A 21,248-nucleotide genomic window follows, 5' to 3' on the forward strand; every position below is an offset into this window, starting at 1 on the left:
GGATTTCGTTAAATACATTGTGGATTACATTAAAAATTAATCGATATTTTAAATAAAGTCAATTTGCTGTAACATGAAGTACGGTCATTTGATCCCTACTACAATTCTGCTTGAATGACGTTTTGATAATTTCATATTTTGTTTTATGTTCATTATTCTTTATAAGTTGATTTCTGTTACCTTTAATTGAGCATTCTCAAAAAGTTAACTCGTCATTATTTCCACTTCCTTACCATAGAAATAAGATATAAATGATTTCCCCCATCACTGCGGGAAATCTTCGAAAGGAAGCCATTTTCGGTATTAGTAGGAAACAGATTAAAAAAAAAATTCTACTGAATGTTCCCTAAGCAACAGAAGTTTTGGAATGAAGTATGATAAATTCTGACTCACTCTACCCAACAAGGGAAACTGGATGCAATACGATTCCTCGGCCATCTTTAATTAAAATTCTGGAATACGAAGTATGCGGTGCAGTTGACTATTTTTCTTTTGTAAAGAAAGCCTGACTTTCGAGGAACTGTTCTCTCATAGTTCGGAAATACTTTTATATCCGGAGAGCGCATCATACGTCGAAAATATTTCAGACGAAAAGCCAATTTCTTTAATTAGATTTAGTTATTAGCAATATAGATGTAAAGTTTGTAAGAGAACTAAGTAGAAATCTCGCTTATGGTGTATTAAACGCAAAATAAACCGGCGTTTATCCATTGACATGGGTATATGTTCATGGTAATCGAAATGATAACTTTATTTACTTGTTAACATTTTTTCCTTATTAGTTATTTTTCTAAATCATGTTTCAACCCAAATCTTACGGTAGCGTTAAAAAAGTAAGATCTTTTTCGATTCGACCCATTGGCCTCAGAAAATGCCAGAGCTGCTACTCTCTTCTCGTTACCCAGTGGGCACCTGCGGCGAAGCCACGGCGGTGGAGCAGGGTCGCCCGCGTCACACAACCACAAACCCGTTTATAGGGCGGGTCGCATTCACACACGAAGGAGAAAGGACATAGAACTCAGAGAGAAAGAAACATCCATGCCTTGAGCAGGATTCGAACCCGCGACCATCGGCTCCGTAGTCAGGCACGCTAACCGCTCGGCCACCTGGTCGGCAAATAACACATATGTTATTGTTCATTTACGTCGCACTAAAGCTGCACAATGGGCTATTGGCGACGGTCTGGGAAACATCCCTGAGGATGATCCGAAGACATGCCATCACAATTTTGATCCTCTGCAGACGAGATGGCACCCCCCCCCTTCGGTAGCCCGACGACCTGCACGCGAAGTCGAGCACTTTACGGTAGCACAGTTTAACGAGGACCAATACCGCACACCTTCGGTCCCTACGCAGGCTGATCCAAGTGGTCCCCCACCCGCACACTGACCGTAGCCAGTGATGCTTGAACGCATATATTAGCTTTCCAAACTCCAATATGGGCATAATTTACGATTTGAAGACTATCGAACGCGTAATGGGTCTAAAATCTTTCCAAATTAGAGTAAACTGTCACGTGTTCTACGACTTCCAGTTTACAATATCAGTTGGGAAATACCAATATCCAAATTGGATTATAGCTCTGCTATTTTAGCTGTCAACCGAATTATCTTTGTTTTTGTCGACCTTGTCGCGCCATGTTTGTTTCGGAACAATCAGATGTTCTGTCGACATGTCAACAAAGTGAGTGTATGCTCTTTTTCTTTCTTTTCATAACTGTATCATTATTATATATTTTTTAAGCATTATGTGTTGGTTTTTCATACTGCAGAAGCCAATTTTCTTATATTGCAAATTTGTATTACTGCCCAACGTCAAGTTAACATTTTCGCCAATACTAGATTTTATTTTTTGTAATATACTTACTTGTTTGACTAGTAAAATTTCTGATTAAGTGTCCCAAATTTAATATTAAAACTTTCAAACTTCAAATTAGGAATATTTGTCAAACAACTTAAATAGTTTTTTTCAACTTCAATTTATCGTAAATATGACATCATAAAGACGTCTGTTTGGCTTACATTTTTTTTATTGCGCCACGCCTGTACCGTCAACTCTAATTTTACCAAAACAATTACAATTTCTCTGTTTGATTTAATCGTATGTTTGAAATAGTGTTTAACATAAGCGCATATTTGATCTCAAAGCTGGGGAGAAAAGAATTATATCCGTAATAATAGGATTGCATTATAATCCAATTTATTATGAACTCAAATTGGGTAGCCTCATGCCAAATAATGTTTCAACCCAAATTGGGTTTTTTTTATACCCAATTTAGGTTTTTTTTTCTGTCTAGTAGTAGTTCTGATATCGTCACTGCAATGACAGTAGAGATTTGTTGTCGTTACTGTCGAACGGTAGGAATTCTGATATCTTTACAATCTCAGAAACGTCAAACCATAGAATCAGTATTTTGAACTGTAAGTTTCAAATTTGCTACAACCTTCATATGGTGTTGAATGGAACACTATTTCCTGTCATTTTGAGCTCTAAAATCGTGTAATTACATTAAAAATTACGATAACTTGGTTTAATTTATTGCTAAGCTAAGATTGCCGAAATTTGAGTAATATGTTTCAAAGCTCTCCAAAATTCTGACAATGTATTGAGTGTTATCCTGTTATGATAAGTTCAACGGAATCTAAAGTTCCTCTTGTTCAACGGAATCTAAATTTTTTAGTTTTAATAAAAACTGTATTAAAAACGTTGCTGTCATACTATTTATTTCTCTGAATAATTTAGCTAAGTAAAAATGGCTTTACTAGTGTTTGCTTTATTATGCCAAACAAGTAAAATTCTTAAATAGTAATTCTAAATAACTAAAATAGAGATATTCCGATTAAAAAATTTACGGAATCCCAAGTGTTTTAATTGAAAATAAAATACTTTAATTAAATAAAAACTAGAATGCTTGTTATAAACATTTTTATACCATCTTAAATAAGATATTTCAAAATAATATATGATTTTAGGATTGCATAAATTTTAGGCCTAGTTGTCATGCTGGCCATAAAACATTTTTGTTGGACTTTTATGATATTCAAAATAATGAAGAAATAAAAGCAACTCAATTTTAAGAAAGTAAAATGCATAATTACAATATGTAAAATATTATTTTTAATTTTATACTTCTCTAAAGCCTATAAAAATAAGTGAACATATTTTTTCAATGTCATAACATCAGTGTTTTTATTTTTTGTGGTGGGTATAAAAAGTTAAAACATGATTTCTAAATTCGTTTTGTTTAAAATAATTTTTAAGTTGAATGCTCTCATAAAATGTACTCGTTCGTGTGCAATGTACTCTAAAGTAATAAGCGTAGTACAGGTGAACATTTTATTAAAAACTTCCAGCATGCAATACAGTTTATTTATATAAACAATCCATTTTTAGAAATACATTTTGTCGTATGAGTTAAAGAATAAATTGTTATAATTCTTATAAATAATTCAGAAAACATATTTATCACAAAATTAGGGAGGTATCTTAGAGGAAAAGAACATAGTGGCAAATTAGCAAGACAATGATCTAAAATTATGCAACATAATGATTTAAGATATTTTTTGCGTCGACGATGTAAGTGAAATTTTTAAAAAAAATCTAATATATTAATGTATTCTACTAATCTTTTTCAAATTTTTAATTAAACATAGAAAAATGGTTACTATAGTATCTAACACAATATTTAAGATCATAATTAGTAACAGATGACTTTTTGAATTTATATATATTTTTTATAATTAATAAAAAATATGTGACTTAAAATATTGATTTTAGTTATTCATTAAACGAAAATGGTTTTATTTATTTACATAAAGTTATAAATTTACGTCTTTCAAATAAACTTCTATTCAAGACTGTCGCAAAAGTTTTTTTTTTCAGACTAATAAAAATTACTTTTAATCCATTAATAAATAGGATTCATAAAAAATAGGATTCAATTTTCAATAAATAAAATTAACAAGAAAATAAAATGTAATAAATACCCGATAAAACAATTGAAAGGGAGTCAAAGTGAAATATTAGCAATTATCATAATAACAATTTCAAGCGATGGATGTTTTGCTACCAGTATAAATAGTTGAAAGAAATATAACTCATAAATGGAAAAACACTTATTTAAAACATGCAGCACAAGTCCGTGCACACTGTGGATACGTACGAAAATAGAGAGATGATAGCTGCTCACGATACCTCACAAAATTGCAAATGGGTCTCATAAAATGGATTACTAAAGATGGCGCAGACTTGAATTAAATCAAATCATTAAAGTTGAAGATTTGTTTACTGGGAAAAAAAAGAACTGTTCCCTTTCTCGCAGGGAACATCTCGTTTTTTCCAAAAGAAAAATATTGGTAATTTAAATATTTAATTTTTAAAATTTATTTATGGCTGTAATTATATGAATACGATTTATTTATAAACTAAAGTTGTAGCTAACACTAAAGGATGTCGAATAAAATTAAGCGTATGTGTTTAACCATATTTTTTATAAAAAGAAATTTTCACCTCAATAAAAAAGATACTTCAACTGTGCGATTAGAAAAGTTTTTCAGTATTTTGTATTCTGCCTGACAGTTTTTAGGCTTATTAGTGTCAGATTTAGGGTTAATTAGAAAATGAGTGCAGAATTACTCAATCAGTCTGAATTTTTTTAGGCTCTTTGAAACAAACCAGCTATAAGTCTTCCATACTTCGGGCAAATTGCTAACTGTCTGAAATATAAAACAAGCAAACAGAGAGATTAATGATACATTTCTAGTACGTGAACTCACTTACAGTAGGCCTGAAAAGTGTCGGACTGATTATAAAACTCGGGGACTTTTTCAATTAGCCTGGTGCGTTTCAAATTGACGATGGCTGTCCACAAAAGCCAAAATATTCTCTTAATGTATGGCAGATATATATAGACACACACAACGGCTTTATAGTGGTTAAATTTAATCATAGATTAAGCGGAATCATACAAATACAGATAATTCTACTGATACACACGAAATATTTTTATATACAATGTGTTAACTTAGATCTGCGAACGCAAATGAAAAAAGAAAAAAAAAGTGAAAGCATGTACTCATAAGTCATACTTCAAAGTGAAACTCTTTGGGCCTTCTATGCTAGGGAGTCCCTTCTATGGCTTAGAAACCAAGCAATACATCACCCCAAAAAGCAAACTCCTACTAGCTCGAGCACCAAAAGTAGACATTTTAAAAATATTAAAAGATGTGAAATAAGCTAAAAAGTTCTTCGCATCAAACACAAATAAGGCAAAATAAAGATGGAAATTTTAGTACCGAGACTGTATTTTCAAAGTATATTTGAAATGATACAGTCTCACACTTTTGCATAGCAGTACTGGATTGAGCATTTATGTCAGTTTCTCTTTTGCATAGAAAATGATGCAATTAAAAATAAATTTATATTGAGCAAGATGTCAAGACATTCTATTCATAACATTATATATGTATACACACGGAAATTACTAAACATAGATTTACCTCAGTTAAACAAGTTAATTTTATGTACAGTAAATAATCAGAGAATGTTTGGGGGAAATATATAGTTGATTGATAGATTTTATATTTAATCTCAGAAGAAGTGAAGTTATCATACAAAAAAAAATGGTTTTAGGAACATACATGAAATATTATGTACAAATTGCTGACTTTTAGCGAAGATAAAAGGAAATCAGACGTAAAATTAAAGAAAAAGAACAAAAGGATAACTAAAATATTTAAAGGCAAACTAAAAAGTTTTTCGAATAAAACACAAGCATTGCAAATAAAAATAATTAAAAATTTCATGCACCAGCTCTAGATTTTCAAAACAGAATTTGAAGTGATCCAACACCACATTTTTGGCATAATTTTTCCAAATTGAGGTTCTTACGTCAAAACTTGCATAGAATAGCTTTCATTTGCATAGGATTTTGATATTGAGCAAAATATTTTTCAAAATATTTTTCATATAGTCTTAACAAAATATTACACATCTACTGAAATTACAAATCACAGAATTAACACTGTAAATACATTTATATGTTATAAATAACTCTTTGTACAGTTAATAATAAATAATTCTTTATACAGCAACTTATCGGAGAATGTTTTGGAGAAATATAGTGATAATATATATACAATTGATTTATAGAACTTGAATTAACCGAAGAAGAGATGGAATTATCGCACTCTTGAAATATATGAAATGAATAAGCTTGAAATATTATGTACAAATTGCTGACTTACGTGTGCAAAGATAAAAATAAACCAGATGCAAAAAAAAAAAATAATAATAATAATAAACGAAAGAAAAATCTAAAAATAATTACCGAATTGGTTAAAAAAGCGAAAATGGGCAGTCAAAGTGAAACTCTCTGGGCCTTCTATGCAAGAGTGGCCCTTTCATGGCTTAAAAACCAAGCATTACATCACCCCAAAGAGCAAATTTCTACTGGATCAAGCACCAAAAATAAACATTTGAAAATATCAAAATCTAAAAGATGTAAAATAAGCTAAAAAGTTCTTCGCACCAAACACAAATAATGCAAAAAATATAATATATAACAGGGGTGAGCAACCTGCGGCTCGCGAGACACATGCGGCTCTTTGAAGGATTATTTGTGGCTCTCGATAAATGTACCAGAGTTCCCTTTCCATTTTTGTGCTATTATATTTTAATATTTTTCTGAATCCATTTGAAATTAACATAATTCATGGTGAGTTTTCCATTTCCAATATAATCATGATCCAAAAAGCATCTGAAGAATTATAATTAATAGAGATGCAAGACGATCAAGCTCTGCAATTAAAATATAAGTCGACGTTAATTGCTGAATTTTGGAAATTTGTTCCAGAATCGAAAAAAAGGCTGCTTGTCGAATTATTTCGGAATAACGTACTTATGCGAATCATTTTATTCCACTTTAAAATTCGTGAAATCCAAACACCAATCAGTATTAACTAACCAGTATTTCAAAGAATTACTGAGAAGTGCTGTCATCAAATTTTAAAGAATTATAAAAAGAAGTAAAATAAATGTGTTTAATTTTTAATATTTGAAATCAATACACATATTTCGTACTTTTATTTATATGTTTTCAATAAATATAATTTCTGCAGAAATTTTTTTTTTAATACCTTTTTTGCATACCTTTTAAATACGTATTTAATTGCAGCTCGCGAAAAATTTTAAATTTTGAAAAATGGTCGACTATCAAGGAGCTTGGCTACCCCTGATATATAGCATAAATAAATAAAAAAGAAAAGACAAGTTCTAGCTGAAATGATCCAACCTCCCATTTTTGCATAGTTTACCCGAAAGGAGGCTTTTATGCCAGTTTTTGTTTCTTCTTTGTTGCATAGATAACGATACAATAAGGTTTTCGTATTGAGCAAGATGCTAATATATTTTATTCTTAACATTTCATATACACACAAAGAAATTACTACATGGATTTTATGGGAAGAATGAATTGATATCTATCTACGAGAATAACATTAAATTGAAAATATTTTTAGAAATATTTATGTACAGTTGCTGACCTAGAAGTCGGAGCGGAGAAGTTGAAACTGAGTCATCTCTTAAATCCACTTTTACCTACTTGAATTATGTACAAAATCATAACGTATTAAGGAAAAAAAATTTGGTGAGAATATTTACAAAAATATTTACAGTACGGGGAGCAGAGATTTCATAAAGTTGGAACGTGTGATGGGATTTTTATAAAAAAAAANAAAAAAAAAAAAAAAAAAAAAAAAAAAAAAAAAAAAAAAAAAAAAAAAAAGACCATGGTCTTAAATGCAACTTCAATTTTGAATCCAAGTAAAAAGAACCATGAAGAAAATATTGCGAAAATCTGATTGTAATTGAGTAATTTTTCCGAAAACATATAAAGTAAAAAGTTAGAGAATGTTAAAGATTTAAGAATTAAAATAGGTTTGCAAAATAAATAAAATAAAATGTACAAAGATTTCTGCAATGATCATCCTTAAAACATGTTTTCCTAATTCTAGTCAAAAATGAAATCGAAAAGCGTTCACAACAGGGAAAGCTAATTAATATTAGCGCAAGGAAAAACGATTGCGCTTCTGAAATCTATCTAATCATCAGTGAGGAAGGCAGGAAGGAAAATATAAAAAAAGTTTAATTGTCTGATAAAACTTTCTAACGTTTCTAACAATCATTCTTGAACTTTTCTGCTTCCTACGCCAATTAAACGAGTGTTAACGTTTTCAGTTCAGCCTTCCTTAGTAGTGATTTGCTACATAATGGCAGCGTTTTTGTTTTTTCGCGACTTAAATATTGATTGGCATCACTTTTGATACTTTTTTAAATTTCTCTTTTGACAAGGATTCTGAAAATATATCACTAAACGCTCTCATTACAAAAATTATGTATGCGTCATATAGATTCGATGGTTTTAGATTATAATAACGTTTCGATGACTTAAAATAAACATTGCTTTCGATGGCTGTGAATCATAAAATTTTCGATGGCTTTGATCTGTGGCATTTTGGCGCCATTTAATGAAACCTCTTTTTTTAATTAAGCACCTCATGCCACAACTGATTTTTTTTAAAAAATTTTTTTCGATTAAATTAAGATTAAGAGAACCCGAGAAAATATTGATGTACAATTGCTGACTTCTGTCCATTAAGTCAACTATTATAATTTCTATAAACAGCATTTGCATAGTTAGTTAGAATTAAAGGACCTGAGAAAAATTTATGTACAATTGATTTCCGATTGGCGAAGGAAAATCTGGGGAATCTTTAAAATAATATTGCAAATTTTTAATTGCAACTTTTATTAAAATTAAAAAGCTAGCCGGAATTTTTATAACTTATATTTAAATTAAAATTAATACAATTTAATTTGGTAAGAGCATAGAAAATGAAATTATTAATCTGCTATTTTAAAAGTTAATTTTTTATAACGAAATGTTGCAATTTCTCATAATAAAATAATAACTGAAAAGTATTGAGTTATATTAATTTTGCTAAAAGTAATAATTGGACATGGACAATAGTTAATAATAACAATAACTACAGCCAATAGTTTGACTCAATTTAAATTGCTAACTTTAAAACAATCATGCGAACGCCTATAAAAGTAAAACAACTTTCGATGGCATAAATAGGTTTAAAATAAACAGCTTTGTTAAGAAGTTTATTTGAAAGAAAAATGATAATTTTATACTTTTTTACGGAAAAAAAAGGAAACTTTTTCGATTTCGAAATAAATAAATATAAGGAATTAACTATGCGTATAAAAGCGAGAAAGAAACAAAACAAAAGCGCTAACGAAATATGATTGATCACTAGTGGGTAAAGCGAGTTGAAGAACATCAAAATCAGTTTGATTAGCTGATGAAACTTAAAAGTGATTCTAATAATTGTTTTGAACACTTCAGTTTCCATCTACAATCAAACTGTTTTTGAAATTTTTTATTAGACCTTTTTTGCTCGTGATTCGTTTTGTTTCGATAGCCTTTAGTTATTTTTTCCCATTACATATTAATTTATGATTTCTAATGTGCATACATTTTTTACAAGGATTTGTAAAATAAGTATAATTCCAAATTCACAATATGATAATTATGATTACTGTTTACATAATAACGAAGACAAATTAGTCAACAGAATCTTAAAATAACTCTGAATAAAATGTCATATAAAATTTCAAGCAAAAGGAAAGAATAAAACAACATCTGTATTGCATGTGGAAACAATAAATTAATCGTTAAAACAAAACTTTTAACGAAATAAACGTAGAAAATATAACTAAAGAATGAAACAGAAGATTAATATATGTGTGTAAATCAAAGAACAGTAAAAAAAACGAATGAAAAGGATAAAATTGAATATGGAATAAATTGAATTTTAAAGAAAATATTCCATATAATACAGATTTTTTAAATTTATAGATGTGTATTAATTGAAAAACAATTCTTGAAAAAAATTTATATTTAGTTTTAAAATTATATTTGTGGTTTTTCGTATTATTTTGCAGTAAATGAGTACAATTAATTTTCTTTTTTTAAAAATTAAATTAAGGGTAAAGTTTGGTGAAAAGAATGATTTAAAAAATGTATAAATTATTTGCAAACTATATACAAAAAATCTAGAAATAAACAAAATATAGAAATCACGATTTTTGTTTTGAAAATTGATGCAATGTTTTGTAGCTAAAATGATTTTAAATGTAAAAACTAATTTTTAATATTCAGAATATTTGAAAAAGAATCAATCTTTATTCCATCATGAAAATTAATAGCAAATATTATTTTAGAAATAGTGAGTATTTAAGATAGATTAGGTATTAAAATTTTATTAAATAAGTACAGTAAAATCATATTCTTATGGATACTGATTTAATATTATTGAGTATTCTCATGGAATGATATTATAAAATAACCTACTACAATACATAGCTAATATAGCGCTAATATAAATTAAAAATAAAGTAATAAAATGAATATAAAAAATTATACTATAAAAAGTTTTAATCTGTTTTCTTTTTCAAAGGAGACAAAAAATATCAACATAAGCATGTTGATTAGATTTTCATCTTCGCAGCCTTGTAGTTTTATGTCCAACTCAAAAGACAAGGATACTTCTGAGTCACGAATAAGGGCATGTATGCCTTCGTGGAGGTCTTTTATAGGGGGGACTTACCCACATTTGTGTTACATGAGAGGAAAACCACGAAAACCTCTCACGGTAAGCCTGACGGCAATGGGACTCTAACCCAGGATCCGTATACCACTTATAGCTGCGTAAGCCAGAGCAGGTAGGTATTGAACTTTAGAGCTGTAACTCGCAACAGGATTTCCTGAATACTAAGCGAGGGTTAAGGGCCGTTTAGTTACAGAGGCACCAATTTTCCAATATTTGGGCACCAAAGTGGCCCTTTTGACAAGCTTCTAAGCCGATTATGTTTAAAATTTAAATAATAATTAGAATAATAAAACTTAAACGAGAGTGTTAACTTTGTATTGCAATTTAACCTCTGATTTACACACATTTACATAAAAGTCAAAATATATATATATACTTACAAAACATATGATTATTGTAAAAAGAAGCAGGAATGAGAATGGGAAGACACCCATTTATATAATATAATATTATATCATAGAAAATCATATTATGATGCATCTAAAATAATTTTATCACATACAGTATCATATAATATTATATTATATAGCATATCATACTGGTGTTTCAAGATCATTTAAATAATAGAATAGTTCATAAAGCTCAATATTATTTATACAAAATAGTCTGAATTTCATCTGTTTAAAATAAATTAATGCAACTTATAGTTTATTTAATTACTCATTCTAATTAAGATATTTCATTATTTATCTAATATAAAAACACATAAAATCAATATCCAATAGAATTCAATCAGTATTGTAAATAATTAAGTATAAATATATTTTAGACAGAATATTTCATTAGATTTAATATTGTTTATGGAGATTAAAGAAAAATAATTTGTGTTTTTCTAGTTTTACAAAATTTTTGTTGAAAATCAAAAGCTTTATGAAAAATTATTCATTCGAAATGAATTATTTGATTATCCATATAATATAACAATTTATACACAACATATAAAATGAATAATCAACTAAACTAAAAAGAGCATTGTAATTAATTAACCAAGTATTAAAATGTTTGATATGTATGAAATGTTGAATGCAAAACTTTTAATGATATAAAAGTTTTGCACAAACAAATTGAAATCGTATTCATACTATTTAGTATTTGTATTTGTAATTTTTAAAAATTTAAATTCAATTTCTATTTAAAAATTAAGTCTCTGAACATAAAAATATAAATAAAAAGAATAAAATATTAAATGAAAACAAGTTAATTTGAAGGATTTTTGACGATGAAACCGCTGGCTGTAGTTCTTGAAGAAACAGGAAATTTGAAGCAATTCCTGAAATAATTTCAATAATTTAAAAGCATAAACCAAAACAATCATAACTATCACAAATATAATTTTCAAGACATTTCAGTAAATGTTAAAAGTGATTAATATGGAATACCCTGAATGCTTTTAATAATATTTCGTTAAAAAGTTCATGTATTTGAGTAATTAGCATTACGATAGCTTCAAAGATTCCTTTTAACCCCTTCCTTCTTGCTCCCGTGAAAATGACGAGGTGATGTTTCGCCCTCTATTTCTCGCTCCCGTGATATTTCCGGGCTGGAGTGTTCAGTAGTAACGTGCCAATAATAATAAAACTAATTCATTTCTTTTGCTTGGAAAGCATTTTATTTCTCATTTTACACACCAGATGGCAGTACCAAGATATTTTTAAGGTCATTGTAGATAGTTTATTTTAAACTAGATGTCAGCACTAATCAAATACGTGTATTTTGCAAAATAGGCACTTTTATGATCGTTTTCTTGAAAATTAACAGATCGTTAAGGGGTCAAAAGGGGTAAACTTTTACATCAAGCTAAATTTTTATTTTGCAGTTAGTTTCTTGTTTTTTTTTGTTTTTTTGTTATGAAATAAGAAATTAAAAAAAAGGTCTATTTCACATTGGTTGTAGATATAAATTATAGAATATGCATGTTTATGAGGCAAACTAAAAAAAAAAACTTGTTAAGAATAGTAGAAAATCTGCCATATGCGCAATAAATAATACAGTTGGAAAAATTACTCTAAAAATTGACGAATAAATTAGATGAGTGGGTGAGTAAACTGATTTGGGAGTTTTTAGAACTTGCTCCCAATTGGTCTGTTGTTCGAAACATTTAATCCAGGGACCGGAAAAATGGTTGATATCAAATCTTTGGGAGTCGGTACAGTATAATTAGAGGTTAATCTGATCTAGGGGGTCGAGGAATGAATAAAAATGATATTCAATCACAAAAATTTTAATAATTAAGCTATGATTTTTAAATTACGCTTCGGAGATATTGAAAATATGGATATCCCAGAATGGATTAATTATCATGCAGTTCTTTTTTTGTGCTTAATTTGAAAACATTGACAGTCATTTGAAATTGAATTTTTTTAAAAATAAAGTCATTGAATTGTTAGTTGACATTGAAACAAAGATGCTTTTTAATAATCTATCTGCGATGCTTTTAATAATCTAATTTGAACGCTTATAAATTCGCAAATATTTTCTCGATTAAAGAGGAAAATCTTCAGCCAACATTATTGTTCTTCATTTGCGAAATGATTTTAAGTAGGCGACGTATTCAAGGTAAAAAATTGAACTTCTCGATAATCTATAACTTAATTACTTTGGAATAGACAGACTGATTGGGTTATCGTCTTTGGTATCTTTTATGTTAGTAAGTTAAAAATTTTGAAATGCTACTTCAGAACATTACTTTCACGCAGTTATAAAGTAGTATAAACTAAATTATTTTAAAAAGTAAATGTGTTAAAAGAAAAGCCAAAAAATGAGTAGATTACATTTAATTAAAAATTTATATTTTTGTTTAAATATGTTGGAAGACCGTTCGCCATACGAGAAACATAATTAATTGACTCTAGGTTATGGATGGCCAGGCATAGGGGAGGCGTACCAAAGAGTGGGATGGTGGGATTTCAATAGTGGCAAATGAAAATTTTATGAAAAATTAATTATAAAAATTTTGAAAAACTCAGATTATAAAAAAGCAAATTATATTTCCAAATGGACGAACTTACATAGTTGCATTCCCTTAAAAGAAACAAACTTTACAGGTAAATTTATTGGTTAAGAGCGTTTTTCTCGAAAAACTTTTAATCACGTTATATCATTATGAACAAAATAATTTTAATGACGTTATATTCTGATGACTTTTCAAAAAAACTTCTTTTTAGAAATTTATTATTTTCATTAAAAAATATTATTATAAACTTATTTGTAAAATATTGTATTAAATATTTTGTTAGAATTTTTTTTTGCTTCAATTATTTATTCTTTTACAAATTAAAATGTATTTTTAGTAGTAGATCAAGGTCTGTATAGTTCAGAACAGGGGTACCCAATTTCAAGTTTGAGAGCACCACGCAGGGCACCCTCCTATTGTTTTAGGAGCACCCACTTCTGAGGATCCACGATTTTTTTTTTAAGTGAAATGCTATGGAAAAATATTGATTTCAGTTATTAATTCACCTATAAAAAATGCTCGCGATCCCGTCAGTATACCAACCCTCTTTGCGTTAGTCCTGCTTTTTTTTGTTTTGTTTTTTTCCCCCGAACTTTCAGACGCAGGCATCAAAAATATAGTTCCCGGATGATTTTCAAAAGGAAAAATAATGAGTAGCAGGGAAATTTCAGTACAATTTCATACTTGGGCTACTCGCATGGAGGGTTGGAATGTGTTCTAAGAAACAAAATGAGGAGTTCTCCATAGGAATAAAAAATGGCAGGGTGCTTCCTTACAGAAAAAAGGGACTCTGACTTTCGAAAGGGCCACTTAATTAACACGGTAAAAATTTATCAAAAGGTGTAATATTATGTAATAATTGAATGATCCTCAAAATTTTTTAAATTACCCATTCTGTGCGTATACTATTTTGTGTGCATGCTATTAATAGTAATTCTCAAAGTAAATAAAGCCATGCTGAAATACAATCTTTAATCATAAATTTTTTCAAAAGAAAAGTAAACTAAAAAAAAAAGAATTATTCATAAACTACTTGGAAGTTTTTTTTCTATAATTTAAACTGAAAATTAAAAGAAAATGAACATTTATAGGTGTATTTTTTTAAAGGTATTTATTTAAAAAAAATAAACTTAAAATCACTTAAGAATTGAATATGAATAATAGGATAGTGTTTTTAAGGGAGGGTGGCCTTATTTTTAATAAAAGGGCAAGAAGGCGCATTTATAGAGGTTAAATGACAGGCAGGTCGGGCAGCCCTTTTAAAAAAGCTCAGGGAAAACAATGTGTGGGGATTCCTGATTTAGACTGTTCGTCTAAGGTCACAATTGGTTACTGAATAAAACATTTTTTTTTTCAATCTGAAATTATATTATTCGATTTCATCTTATTTATTAAAAAAATTGTTTGTAAAAACGAAACTGATGTTTCGAAGTGTGTGCAATGTGCATACTTACTATTGTTGATTTTTTACTTCACGTGAATTTCATGACATTACTTCATTTTTAACAGAGCATTACTTCATATAATTTTCATATTCTTCAACATGGTTGATAAGGCAGAGCAGGGTGGGCCACTGCACTCTATTTTTGACACTTGTGGGCCAATAACAATGGATTTCAATGGATTTGTGGGACTTGATAGCTGAATTTGATGTCTTGATAGCTGAATGATAAAACATAATTGGGGTAAAAAAAAAACAATAATTTCCAGGATTGATCTAATAGCTCCTGAAAATATTACGAGAATACATTTAGTAAATATTATGAGAATCCATTTATCAAAATAAATGATGGCCTGGCTTAATGTATTTCTGCAACCGGCAGTAAAAGTTTAAAAAACAACTCGTTGTTCCGTTTTGACTTTCTTAATGTTTTTGATGTGACATTTTTTCAATAAACCTTGTCAGGTGTCTGTCCAGACATTTTGTGAAAGGTCATGTTTTTGTAAAATTGTGAAAAAAATTATTCATAATTTGTGAATATAAAATAAGCGTTAGTCACATTCCTTCAAACAGAGTCCTGCTTTTGTGAATTTGTGCAAATAAGGTCCTGCTATTGCAAAAAATGCTAAAAACCTTATCAAGAAGTTTCAAAATTGTAAATAGATACAAAATTCTGCTCAACAATTGCTGCTACTAAATTAGAGATGCAACGTAGAAATATTTGGTATTCAGCCTATACTGCTCAACACAGAATATTCATTTCGGACCAATAATGGAAACATAATCACTAACATTTTTAATAATTTCAATTNCTCACATTTTTAATAATTTCAATTGACATATTTTAAATAACACAACTTAGTAATGTATCACTTTTAATGTGTTAAGCATTAAGTAAACTTAAACAATTCTTAAATTAATAATATTTTATTTTAAAGATTGCCAGAAATTAATTTTTATTTACATTAATTAATTTTATGAATAAATATACTTTGATCAATTAGTCATTTACAAAAAAATACAAAATTATCCTTTAATATTAATAAGAATGTGCACACGATGTTTGTAAAAGTAGAAATATTTTCTTAAAATACTACATTTGGAATTTAAACCAAGGGAAACTTAAAAAACTTAGTTCGTTTTGAACTGTCTTTCTTTTTTTTCCTAAGAAGGGTTTATTCGATTAACAAAACAATAATGAAGATTAACAAATTTGTGAAGGGTCCGATTAAAAGATAAATTATTTTGTGAAGGGTCCGTTTTTGTGGAAGATATTTTGTGTAGGGTCCGTTAAGGGACTCAAATTTCTTCTAAACAGACCCCTGCTTGTACAAATTCTTAAGTCTTTATCAAAACATTTATGCTAATTTACAATTTGAGAACAATGCTCAGGCAAAATGGAACTACTGTTACTAGGTGTAATTTTCTCACAAAATATCTAATAGCGACAATAGCATCAACACAGATAAAAAAAATTTTATTGAAAAGAAATACGAGTCGATGGTGTCTTTAATTCATAATCTTAAAACTTAGAACTCCTTGTAAAACATGATTTTCGTGTTTTTCCCCACAAAAACAGAACCTTATTTTTCTAATTTTCCAAACTTTTGATTATATATTTCACTGCTGTGAATTTTTATAAAATCAGAGCCCTGATACAAAAAAAAAAATATGTACAGATATTATGCTAGAATATTTCGCGATTTCTCAATAATAGACCTTTCTGAAAAATCAGAACAACCCCTGGTAATTCTTATTTATATGAAAAGAAACTATATTTGGTCTAATAAATGTGCATGAAAATTTAAAATGATAAGGTAGAAGTAATATGTCCATTTATAAAGAAGCAGTATGTCCCTGCTGCAGAATTTTTTCGAGCTTTCTGCGACATACGTCGCTAATACTAATATCCTTCTGCAAGATACTTTTGAAAATAACAAATATACATGTTACTAATTTAAAGTAACAGAAGCGTTAAATTAAGAAGCGTTGGAATTAAGTCAACAAATAAAATTTCCATAATCAGGATGTAAAAGTAAGAGAGAGGGAAAAGAAACTACAAGTTACGTGGGAGTTGAGAAGTTAAATTGAGAAGAAGAAATGTTTATATAAAAATGTAAAATGCAATTTAATCTTACCATAAAAAAATAAAATTATCATTTAAATGATTGAAAACAATTATGCTAGTAACAGAAGGGGAACTAAAACAGCTTGTCCGAGCTTTATTTTCTAAGAATACAACAAATATAATAAAAAATTTTGCCTGCAAAATAATTATTGTAAGATAGTAATGGGGAAAAACATAGGACAATATTAAACTGTTTCAATAAAACTGCATATTAGAAAAGCAGTGCTGTATATTACATATAATACACTTTTCTTAACTAGATAAATTTAAATTATATTCAATTATTAATTGGTTTAATTGCCAGAAAATAAGTAAAGAAGACTGCGACATTGCAATTTGGTTATATCCGACATATTAAAATGTTTTTACACAGGCATTATTTTTAAAATACTAATTTCTATGTGTCTACATTTACTAAAAACATGTAGTAAATTAATTTGATTGCTTAAACAAGTTATTAATGCTTAAACAAATTGCTTTAAGTCATAGGATATTAAAAGTGCAAGTTTCCCGAAAGTGACCCATATCATTGCCAAAAAAAATTAAATAAATGCATAAATAAAGAAAGACTATTAATTAGTTTGAAAAATTTTAATGTGAAGAATAAAGAACTATTTTTAAATGATGAAATTGTTATTGATGTACAAACATAGAAGGAAAAAGAAGAGTTGAATTATTGAACTTATAAAAGTTAAGAATAATTATCCCAGAAACGTAACTCTTTATTCTTCAATTTGATTATTTTATTTTGAATTGAAAATTTCGATGAGAAACACTTATGTAGAACTAATAGAATAAATAATAAATACTTATTCGTTTCATAATTTATTCAATATATTCTTTATTGTTATTGAAAAAAATGTTTGTTTTTTCATAGTAATTACATAAATAATTTCATATAAACAACAGAAATGTTAAATAAATGAAGGATTTTTTATTGTATTTAATCATTATTTTTGGTTAAAAGAATATTATCTCTTGGAACTCCTGTGATCCTACTATGATGTGGAACGAAAACAAAAATGAACAGTTATAAAGCAAAAAGGAACAGTTAGTGGAAGCCATTATTCAAATATCTATTTCCACATGACTTCAGAGATTGTGATTTCGCAATAGCGCATCTTCACTTGCGGAGATTAAGTGATGTAAACAAATCGATTGCCTAGGATTGCTTTAACGTGATTTATGGGATTATGATTACGCAATAGCACATTTTCATTTAATCTAAGTTATGGAATAAAAAATAAAATCACTTACCGGTTTCATCTTCGGATCGAAAACTTCTCTATCTATCTATCTTCTCTTCCGAGCTTCTGTTAAACGTATCTCGTACTGTTAGAAAGATAGGAAGTTTCCGGACTCCTTTACTTTATAGGTTCTTTCCCATTCTGACAGGAATCGATGAGAGGATGAGAGAAAATATCTTTTTGGCGTCTTAGTCGCCAAACTGAGATTATAAGGGTGTAATATAGCCAAGAGGGAATTTCATTAATTATTCATGGTGATGGAATGTATTTGTCTTAAAAGCTTTGTTTGGCTATTTTGATTCCAATTATTTTCTGAAAATGTCAGCGAAATCGTGTGCATTGGTTAAAGGCGATTTACCAGGAAAAAGGCGGAAGTAGTTGGAAGACATATGTGTACGTTGAAATTTTAATTGGCCAAATTAGTCGCATACTGCATAAATATTAACTTCCTTTTTATATTTTACAATTGATTTTATGTTTTATTAATATAATTATAAAAATTTATAAATTAAGAGTTGATAGTACGACGCCTTTTTTTCCCATCTACTTGAGTAAATATTACATAATAAACGCGATTACACTATTTTTAAAAGTTTAAAGGGCTATTTGAAAAAATAAGTACCGAAATGCAATGTATTGTTTATAATCACAAATGAAATTTTTGTTTTACTTCTTGGTATTGGGTTAAAAAAAATTACCCATATTTCATTCATAATTATCGATCCTTTTCAGTATAAATGTTCATTTATTTTCGTATCGATCAATTTTTATTTACAAGAAAAAAAAATGTGTTATGGTACTATGAGATGCTTTAATGAATAATAAAATTCTTGGCAGAAGTACAGGAATTTGGTGCAACCATCGATTATTTGCGGAATAGCTGCCTATCCTATCAATATTTCAATATTTATAACCTATCAATATTTATTTATATGTAATTGAACCCCAAAAGTAAATTAGTAAAACTAATTTTCAATGTTTTGGTAATTTCATAATTATTATACTTATATCATACTCGAATTATGGAAAAAATTAAAAAAATAGTGTGTGGAGTCCCTCCGCGTGGAAGAAGTTAAACTTCGTAACCTGCGACGTTAATTGTAGAAGAATCAGCAATCGTAGAAGGATCACTAGTTCTATTCAACGACTCTTTTTCCTGCTCCGCTCGCTTCCGTGCTCTGTAATCACGGTAATATTGTGCATTTTTCCCTCGTGGACCTCTTGAACCAGTGGAAGTGCTTGTGGTTGCCTCATCGTCTCGCCCTGGAAAATGTATTTGTATTAATAATGTATGTGAATGCGTCATAATGTAATTTCAGAAGAGAAAACCTAACAATCAATTGATATTCACAAGAGACGTACCTTGACATAACCTTAAATCCGTCGCATTGTCCGTGGGATTGTTTTCACTCATTTTTTACAATTGTTATCCACTAAATTTGAAAATAAAAAATACTACCCTATTAAATTATATGTGTATCAAAACAAACTAAAAAAATATTTATAGAAAAACAATACTTTTATTATTTTTATGCTAGTGAGAACCAAAACAATATGGAAATGAATGAGGGAAAACTGGATCCCACCACGTGATTTCCCGGCCAATAAAAATGTAGCGTGATACGTTTAACGCAACCTTGTTGGAAGTCGCATAAGAAGTATAACTTCAAAAGCACTTTTATTATAATATTTGCTTTCGGTTAATATTGCAAAACATTTTACATTTTTTTTGTGTGTGGAACTTTTTCTTTTATCTTAATTTCTTCATTCCATAAATGACGATAAAACTTTTCAATGTTTTTCTTAACCTCAAATTCCTCTTGAACTGCCTAACAACAATTCAATTAAAATATGTTCAATAAGTAATTCCACATCAATTTTTCATGCGTAGTAAATAGTCTACTTAATTATTAAATACTTGGCAAATACCCGTTCTCTGTAGGCTAAAAAATGAATGAATGGTCCCCATAGTTTGATCAGAAAGAGATCCAAAGTTTGGAACCCTTAATGTTAATTTCACTTCTTGCGTATTTCACCATATCTCGAGAACTTTTTAAGCGAATAAAAAACATTTTGCACACAATCATAAAACTCGTTTACCCAAAGATAATTCCAAGCAAAAAATAAATTTTACTAAATATTTATTATTATATTTCATTATTTTATTAAACAATAGTCGAAAAAAGTTTGAATTGTAAGGTATACAATTTTTTACATCATTTTGAAGTAGGCAATTTTACATGACAAAATACAAAATTTGAGCGAAATCGGTTAAATTGTTCCTGCGAAATCGAATTTTGAAGAAGTCGTATATTTATAAATGCCAAACCGTAACGACATCGTTACGGTTGCACAGGATTGGTGATAGACTGATTGGTGCTCGGACAGATAATTTATCACAGCATAACAGTTTTTAGCATATTTTATTGCTCTTTTGATGGCATGTTTCTTCTTGAAGTAAAATAATAAACATGATTATTACCTTTGTCTCATATAAATCCTTCCCATCTACTTTAAAGAATAGAAGAAAAAATATTTTATTTCTTTTTATTTTCCCATCAGAGGCTTGAGTAGAATACGCACAAATAAGGTTACTGAGCAAAATTGTAAATAGATCATAAAAATATAATGTTTCCTCAAATAATTAGTGAATTCCTGTAACAGCATCAGGATTGTACCAGAGATAGCTTTGTGACCATTCATGGTTATAAAGAAAGATAATAGGAATGCGCCGTAGAAAGTCCGAAAATAAGTTTTCCCCTGGTGACTGCTGATAAAATTGAATGTGAAAGACAAAAAA

At 28.8% G+C, this 21,248-nt stretch overlaps 1 protein-coding gene and 1 long non-coding RNA gene across 2 annotated transcripts in view; one reads left to right on the forward strand and one right to left on the reverse strand.

Moving 5' to 3' along the window:
- Positions 1-1,548: 1,548 nt before the first annotated feature.
- Positions 1,549-21,248, forward strand: part of LOC107443442 (intraflagellar transport protein 20 homolog) — a 41,733-nt gene continuing 22,033 nt past the window's right edge. Inside the window, exon 1 of the mRNA XM_043039635.2 lies at positions 1,549-1,683. Coding sequence (XP_042895569.1) covers positions 1,638-1,683 — 46 coding nt within the window. The 5' untranslated portion in view covers positions 1,549-1,637. The remainder of the gene's footprint in view (positions 1,684-21,248) is intronic.
- LOC107443443 (uncharacterized) lies at positions 3,323-18,591 on the reverse strand. Its single transcript, XR_001583978.3, has 3 exons — positions 18,459-18,591; positions 15,087-15,294; positions 3,323-11,949 (listed from the first exon to the last, which is right to left on the reverse strand). It is a non-coding gene; the product is annotated as an uncharacterized lncRNA (long non-coding RNA).

This window comes from Parasteatoda tepidariorum, chromosome 7 (assembly GCF_043381705.1).
Source record: "Parasteatoda tepidariorum isolate YZ-2023 chromosome 7, CAS_Ptep_4.0, whole genome shotgun sequence".
In the NCBI taxonomy this organism is placed as follows: Eukaryota; Metazoa; Arthropoda; class Arachnida; order Araneae; family Theridiidae; genus Parasteatoda; species Parasteatoda tepidariorum.